Raw genomic sequence first — 8,415 nt, 5'->3', positions numbered from 1 at the left:
TAGCCATATTGAAATACATAGTGTTTGCTTGACCCAGTTTATCAAACGATCTAGATGGCTCCGTATCAATGACCTGTCGTCTTCATTATTTACGGCTCCCCCAATCTTTGCATCATCAGCAGACTTTATCGGTGTGCATTCTGTTTTCTTCCAGGTCATTGATAAAAATGTTAAATAGTGTAGGGCAGTGGTGGGCAACCTGTGGCCCAACAGCCGCATGCGGCCTATCAGGGTAATCTGACCGTGGGCCACAAGACATTTTGCTGCTGATGACCATCCACAGGCATGGCCCCCCCCACAGCTCCCAGTGACCGCGGTTCGCTGTTACCGGCCAATCGGAGCTGCAAGGGGCCGTGCCTGCGGATGGTCAACATCAGCAAAATGTCTCGCGACGTGCAATCAGATTACCTGGGTGGGCCACGTGTGGCCCACGGACAGCAGGTTGCCCACCACTGGTGTAGGGCCAAGAACCAATCACTGCAGAACCTCACTCAACAATGACTTCATTTACAATTATATTTTCAGACCTGTCGGCTAGCCACTGAAATTTAAAGAATAATATTCCTAAAGTTCAGGAGGAACCTGGTATGGTAAGTGTAATTTTGATCAGCCTTGTCACCTTAGCTAGTGGGCCTCAGAACTGTTCTCCTTGTTCCCTATAAGCAGATTTATTGCATCCTGCAATGTTGACAGGTACACACTGTGCTGCTCTGCAATGTAAACCATATTTCTTGTAAATTTCCACACTGTATTTGTTGACACCATCACCTATAACCTAAACTTTTCAATGTTTGTCACTTATTCCTACACAGTAGATGTGAGGTGATTGCACAATGGAGTTGTAATTCAGTCGATTACTCCCAAGAACAATAATAACCAAAACAACAGGGTGCAAACCCACTTGTACCTTTTCTAGGGGAAGGGCAGGGGAATATAAACTCAGAGTGGCAGACTGAACAGAGTCATTTGCTTCCTCTCCCAACTGCTAAGCAATTTTAATAAATTAAAGACAACTGAAAAAACTGGGCAAGTAAGTTGGGGGGGAACCTACCATCTTCCCAAAATCTGGGAAGCCTGTCAGGTTGTTGTGCAGGCAGGAACACATGTAGTTGCAACACAAGTGGTTTTTTAGAAATCTGGAAGAGACTCAGATAGACAGCAATACTTCCAGGTGTAGTGAGACCTCCAATGCCTTCCATTATAGCACCGTCTTTAGCCTCAGAAACACTTTTGAACACCAAAAAGCTCAAGAAGGCCTGACTTGTCAGGAAGGATGGTCCAGCAGTTCAGACCCTACTTTAGACCTTGGAAAAGGTGGGTTCAGTTCCTAGCTCTGCCACTGACTTCCTATGTGACTTGGAGTAAGTTATTTTGGCCTCCTGATGCCTCAGTTTCCATCTGTAAAATGGAGATAATAGCACTTCCCTACCTCACAGGGGTTTTGTGAGGATAAATACATACAAGATTGCAAGGCATTCAGATATTACAATAGTGGGAGCCATATAAGTACCTAAAATGGATAGAATTACAAACTTGAATTGGAAGGCAAGGTAGACAATGGCAAGCTCCATTCTTGGTCATAAAATAATGAAAAAACTATTCTGGCTTTTTCATCACCATAAATTATTAAACCTGTTGTGACGCTGACTTGTCTTAATTAGAATTTTGGTTTTAACCTTTTGCATCATGGAGACTTGTTGACCACATCAGTCACCAGAACAACCTTCTTTCACTTACAACTGGCAAAGACTGTGTCCTTCCTATAAGATGATAGTTTAGCCTTGATCATCCATGTCTTAGTTCTTGGCTTAATAGCATGCCTTTTCAATTCAACTATTGTAAAAAATTCTACCTGTGACTGTCTATGAAGACTGCTCAGAAACCCTAACTACTCTAGAATGCAGATGCCCCTCTCCTGAGTGGTGTTACTAAAGGTGAACACCTCCTTATTGATCTATTGCATGTTCTGGCTCAAAATTGAGTCTGGGAAAAATGACTTCATATATTTGTATGAGGATCCAGGCAACAGTAAGGACAGTGACTTGACGGTGATGTCACTTCCTTTCATCTGTTCTGCAAGGCTTTTCTGGAAGCAAAGGATGACCAGATGAATGGAGTAGTGAAATGGAGTAGTGAAAGTTTCTGGCTGAGGGTATCTGGGAGGGCTTTATTTTTTTGGAACAAAGTTAATTGTGATTTTGTAGTTTTTAATAAAGATTGTACATACATCCATAATGACACTGGGTTAGCTCATTTTAATATAGGGAAGGATTCAAAAGAGTAATCCTATGTCCCCTACATAGTACAAACAGCTACACCATAATGAAAGTATTCATTTTTAGGGAGATTAAATATTAGAATATTGTGTGTGTTAGAATTGGCCTTAAATTTAGGCTTTCTTTTTAAAAAAAAAGTTTTAACCAAACATCAATAAAAATGTGTCCATCCATTCTTTAAAAATGCCAATTGAAACAATATTTTTGAACACACATCCCTCTGCAGCGTTTGCAAGGTAGACATTGCAGCATTGTCCTACACAATGCAGCAATCTTGCAATGTACAGCCTTGCTACAAGCAGCATTGTCCAATGGAGAAAATACAGAAAAAAATGAGGACAACTAGTTCCTATACGTGACTCTTTCATAGACTTGCTCGGTGACCACAAGTAAATCACTTAACGTTTTTGTGCCTCAGTTTGTTTTTAAAGGAGCTATAATTTTCACCTTTTAGAAGTGCTTTGAGATCTCTAGATGAAAAGTGATATTTAATTGCTAATTAGTATCATTATTATTTATTATGGCTGGTGCATGAAACTCTGAGTGAAATTAATGACAAATTGGCTACAGCCAACAGTGAAACTAAGTGCTCTTATCTCAACTTGGAGAAAGAAAATAGGACAAAACGGGGATTGACCAGCATGCCAAGAAAACTAGATTTTTAAATTATTTCAATTTTAATAAACAAAGGCATTATTATTTAGGGTTTAAAATATGTGTCCCTTTAAATGGCTTGTACTAAAGTCAGGATTTTTTAAAATATTGATATTAAGAACTGCCCCTGGATTATGACTTCCATATATACTTCATGTCTTTTAGCCCTCCCCTACACTAGCATTTTTGGAGAATTCCCCCAACAATACATTACAATCAGGGCAGCTGCACTGGTGGTAACAATGGTGAAAGTACTAGTGAAGACAGGGCTCTGTGGGCATGCAGAGTTATGCATTATCTTTCCGCCTCCCTTATTCTGTGCCCTGTAGTTTGGCACCCTTTTTTTTCTTTTGTAGAATTGGGTCTAAAATCCCTGATTCTTCAATCTGATCCTCAAAGGCAGACCTCTGTGTCTGTTGGGGCCTTGTGTTTGTGTTTCTAGGAGGTACCAAACATGCTTTTGGGTGCTGCAGAAAGAAATAATTATGGTAGTATTAATAGCAGCAATAATTTAATTCTAGTGATCAGGCAGTAGCAAAAAGTTTCTATGTTTTAATTATGAACGCTGCAGGGGAATAGTTAGGTATTGAGTTAGGAGATTACACAAACAGACATAAAACATTTGCCTGGTATTAGTTTTTATTAAATGAAAATTAATAATAAGCCACATCACTATTAATCATAGATTCGAAGGTCCTGGTTCTTCTGTCGGTTATACAGCTGTAAACCAGGAGCAAAAGTTGGTGGAGTTACACTGATGCAAGATCCAAATCAGGTCCTAAAAGCTGTATAAAGCAACACAAAGATTAGTGGATAGCAGATGGAGTATAGATATATTGACTGTTGTAGATTCAGTCGACAATCTGAATTTCCACTGGAAGCAGAATGCCTGAAATTTTATTTTATTTTTTTATTTTTTTAGAAATCTGCCCTTTATGTGTATCTAAAAGGTTAACTCTGATCTGCTCTAATGCACTGTGGGAATTGTAGGCAGCACAAATGCTGGGAAACGTAGTCAAACTGTCTTCCTCTTTCTCTTTCTTCCTCTAATGGCTGCCTCCAGGAAGGTAATGCACATCCGCCTGGCTTCTAACGCAGGGTGAGACTATAAACTTTATAGATTAAAGAGATCCGGGGCCGTTCACAGCTCAAGCTCCCCCTTTGCTTTCGGACCCAGAGTTCATATTTTGTGCAAAGTTGTCTGCAGAGAAGCCGATTTTATTTGCCAGTCACATGTTGCTGCACATGACTCTTAAGCTCCGAGAATTTTTTTTTACTCCCTTTACCGCCTCTTCCTCTTTTCCCTTCCACTGTCTATGGCTAGCAGAGCTTTTACATTTCCATGAACAGAACAAATAACTCTCTTGATTTTTGACAGGTGATGACTGAGTGGAGTTCATTGCTTTCTAGATTCCAATGCTAACCGAAAAGGAAATATTAGAGTAATTATAGAGGTTAAGGTAAGTTGCTGTTAATTATTTTAATAGAAGACAAAAACTTGTAGATAATTTACACTGTCCTGTTTTCTCAATCTCTATGCTCATCTGCCCTTCAAACTCCAGTGTTTGGACAGAGGGAAGGGAAATCTGGAAAGGTGTAAGCACAGGGGCAATTTCATTCAGTTTTAGGTCCACTTTTTTAGTGGATGTTAATTGTGGCAATAACATAAATGTTATATCACTGATAAAGCTAATATAATGTATGGATCACCCTAGCAATGCAATCCATTAGGGGATAATTATGAGAAAACTGAAGCACAGTGAGATTTTAGTGACTTGCCCCAGGTCATATAAGAATCTTTGGCAGAGCCAGGAAGAAAACCTAAGGGCTTGTCTGCTTGGGGGTATTGACCAGAATAGTTCCCCATGTGGGCACACTTACTTCAGAATAAGAATGGGGTTTTTTTCCTGATTTAGCTTGATCCACTTTGGAAGTAAATTAAAGCTAAACTGGAAAGGCTTCTTATTCCAGAATAGGACATCCACATGGGGACCTATTCCACAATAACTTTTCATTTTAAATTCCCACCCTCCCTTATTCCAGAATAATTTCCCTAAAGCAATGTCTTCACTGACCAAAAAGGTGTGTGTTTTCCTGCATTAGCTATCCTGCTGTAAAATCCTAGTGGAGACAAGTCACTTCAGTGTTACTGCGAGATAAACTAGGTAAGATCAACCCTGGGTGAGGAGTTCAGTGCTGACCTTGACTAGCTTCCTCATGATAAACGCTATGGTGTCTTCACTTAGGATTTTACAGAGAACTCTCTCTGGGTTTTTTATCTTACTCTAAAGAAAATCACTTTTTGTGTCGGTGAAGACCAAGCCTGAATCTCCCAAGTCTCATTCCTGCTCTGTGGATCAATCACACAACAATACATTTCCATACAGATTTGGTGATCATAGAATATCAGAGTTGGAAGAGACCTCTGGAGGTCATCTAGTCCAACCCCCTGCCCAGAGCAGGACCAGTCCCAAGTAAATCATACTCCAGTCACATCCAGTGATACTCCAGTGACATCTGTTGATCTAGAGTTCTTGGAAATAAATTTAAAGGAAAAAACCCTGTCATGTTCCTTTTTGTTTTATTTTTAGATACATTTGAAGTACCAGCTTGTCGTCATTGTTTAACCTCCCTTCCAAGACCACCTGATCAGCAACATGGCTTTTCTTGGGAACACCTCAGAACTCTTTTTGGTGCTCCTTTCACTGGTGATTATGCTGCCTGTGGTTGAAGCCCTGGACACTGGAGACGCAATTGCTCTCTTGCTAGGCGTAGTTCTAACTATCATTGGATTCTGTGCCTGTCTAGGCTTGTATGCAAGGAAAAGAAATGGACAGCTATGACTTTTTAAAGAGATGACCTGGTCAAGCATAATCCTAAACTCTACTTGTTACAATTTAGGGTTTAAAACTGAGCCTCAGTTTCCGACAACTTTCAAAACCATGGAGCACAATCCTGCAAATCCTTCTTGCTATGCCATCCTTGGTAATAAAAACTCTTACTGGTAGAAGGGGTTTACAGGATCTGTCTTCATGACAGTAGGAAGATGATTATTTCATATTCCTTGGGATGAGGGGTTGCATTAAAGTAAAGATGGAAACAAGCTATTTGAAGAAAAAATTGCCCAGGTTCATTCACAGTGAAAGTTCATATACTGAATGTAACATTTGTACAATTCGATTTCCGGGGTTACAGCAGGAAGGCAGCCATAAACCTCCTACTCAGGATAATAAAGATTTGGAAATATTGACGCAGTTTTAATATGATAACTAAAGAATAGCCTACTTAGACATCTGTGTGAGTGCAGATGTTCTTTCTAATTAGAATTAATCCCCCCGCAACAGCTCACTTCTGCTGTAATCAGGCTGAGACATGGGCAAAATAGACAAATGTGCAAAACCTTTTCTGTATTTTTATCTGAGAATGTGCGTCCTCTGTAGCTTGGATTCATGTTATAAATTAGAATCAAATTTAATCAATAGCTATGCTTAAGGATTAGACCATGATTTTTCTTTAAAATGTGTATGATATATAGGAGAATATATGTAATACATCGACCAGTCAAACAAGGAAAAGATTTCTGAAGAAAAGATTGAAATGACCAAATGTTTTGTGAATATATCTGTTGGTTCATATACATTTATGTTTTAGTTTTCTTTGAGATGCTCACATTTTTGGGGTTTGTTTTGCAACAATGAAGACTTACATATATTGTTCAGTGACTGGTTCTTTTAATTCTGAGCAGTAGGGGTATTAGAACCAGCTGCTTATGTAACTTTTCCCCATGTGATCAATAAACTCAGTAGATTCTTTGACGTCAAAGTGTCAGTGAACAAGCCCCCTGGACATTCTTGAATGTGCACTGCTCAACACTTGAGTTTACACCCCCTTTCGCTACTCGCTAAGGCCTAAATTCTGAACACAGTTGTCCACCTGATCTCCGTGCAAAACCAGAGCTGAAGCTCGTGCCAAAAAACAAAACTAAAGCTGTGGTTAGAATCGTACTCCAAAGCTAGAGTGTGTTTCTCTGAGCTTCAGGCATTCACCACATGGTATGTTTTGACTTTGATATGCTTTGTACTGCTTGGCTGGAGGGCTCTGCTGAGAGAGCAACATAGTTGGTCCTGCCAGGCTGATAATGGTGAGGTAGGATCTCTTATGCGACACCCACCCTCTGCTGCCACCAAAGGGGACATCCTTGTAGCACCCTGATTGTAGTCATGGTTTTGGCCCCAAATGTCTGTTAGCCGCTGGCATCTAGCTGCCCTAACTTGACAAAGGGGGTGTAGGCCTGCACAAAGCAGCAGAATGAAGAGTGCAAAGGTGAGCTTTACACCATCTGCAACCTCAGCGCACACACACTACATGTTTAGGAAGCTCAGAGCAACTGGGCTGGTGTTTATGGGAAGCAATAGAAAAGGCTAAAACAGAGATGCAAAGTTGAGCTTTTTACTACCTTTCTCTCCTCCCTTCCGCCACCCCTCCTTCCCCTTCTCCCAATGTCTCTATCAGAGTGGGAGCATAGACAGGGATAAAATGTTCACAAGACTCACTTGACAACCACAAATAATCAGGCAGGTCATATTTTGACATTTTGGAGTTGTAAGACTTCCAAATGCCATTTGTAAGTGCTTTGACCCTTATTTCCTTCTTCTGAGGAAAACAGACAAGAGAGGAGAAAACGTAATTGTTAACGCCATGGACTTGTCAATTTTACTATTCTTCCCTTGTAACTGGGCTTCCAGGTACCACGCAGGGCTGACATCACAGGAACAAATACAGCTGCCCCATTAACATCTGACTCTAGGGAGAGATACCCTTTGATTCCATGATTCCCCAGCTCAAGTGCTGTATGGCAATGCAGCTCACAAGGTTGTTCTATTGACATGCAGGTGTTTCTCTAGCTTCCCTAACATGAACCCCCCAGCCCCATTTCTACAAGTCTATTTCTGCACACAACAGAGGCAATGTAATGAAATTTGCATTTTAAGATCAAGGGCCCAAGAGAGGGGAACAAAGTGCATAAAGCAGCTGCCACCCTCCCGGGGCCACTGCCTAGCAGTGATGGATGTCCTGGACATGACCAGGCAGTAGAGCTGATGCTAACGAGCAAATTTCATTGCAGCTAGCTTTTCCCAAACACCTCCATCATCGCTTTAACAGGAAATCTCTGATAGCTGGTTCTTACAAAGGAGTTTCACACAATTACGCCATAGCTTTTCCCTGTAGATTAGCACAACCACCACACAATTCGTGTCATGCTATGGGATACCTGGAGTTTTATTCTTTTGCCTGTAGCGGCATGTGCCTAGCTAAAGGACATTCACTATGCATAATGGTGTATTTACTGGGTTATAATGGAAATTAATTATTGCTCGAGAATTAATTTATTAATGGTTTGACTAAGAGCACATCATGGCCAATCTTCCTGTTTTTCCTCAATTTTTAATAAACTCTTTCAAATAGATTCTACTGTTAATTTGAT

General features: G+C 40.5%; 1 protein-coding gene across 2 annotated transcripts; it reads left to right on the top strand.

Moving 5' to 3' along the window:
* The first annotated feature begins 3,944 nt into the window (after nt 1–3,944).
* On the top strand, nt 3,945–6,745 carry SMIM30 (small integral membrane protein 30). Of its 2 annotated transcripts, none has more exons than XM_077834195.1 (3): nt 3,945–4,029; nt 4,309–4,390; nt 5,522–6,745. In XM_077834195.1, the coding sequence occupies exon 3, from the start codon at nt 5,588–5,590 to the stop codon at nt 5,771–5,773; it is 186 nt and encodes a 61-aa protein (XP_077690321.1). In that variant the 5' UTR covers nt 3,945–4,029; nt 4,309–4,390; nt 5,522–5,587; the 3' UTR covers nt 5,774–6,745. The 2 variants fall into 2 exon arrangements, with proteins under 2 accessions (XP_077690321.1, XP_077690331.1); XM_077834205.1 differs by having other exon boundaries at nt 3,959–3,997.
* Nucleotides 6,746–8,415: the final 1,670 nt, after the last annotated feature.

The sequence above is a fragment of the Eretmochelys imbricata genome, chromosome 1 (genome assembly GCF_965152235.1).
Source record: "Eretmochelys imbricata isolate rEreImb1 chromosome 1, rEreImb1.hap1, whole genome shotgun sequence".
NCBI classification, from domain to species: domain Eukaryota; kingdom Metazoa; phylum Chordata; order Testudines; family Cheloniidae; genus Eretmochelys; species Eretmochelys imbricata.
This window is presented reverse-complemented; position numbering and strand designations above follow the sequence as displayed.

What these genes read in the sequence shown, in the direction of transcription:
- SMIM30 (XM_077834195.1), top strand. Translation starts at nt 5,588, where the DNA reads ATGGCTTTTCTTGGGAACACCTCAGAACTCTTTTTGGTGCTCCTTTCA.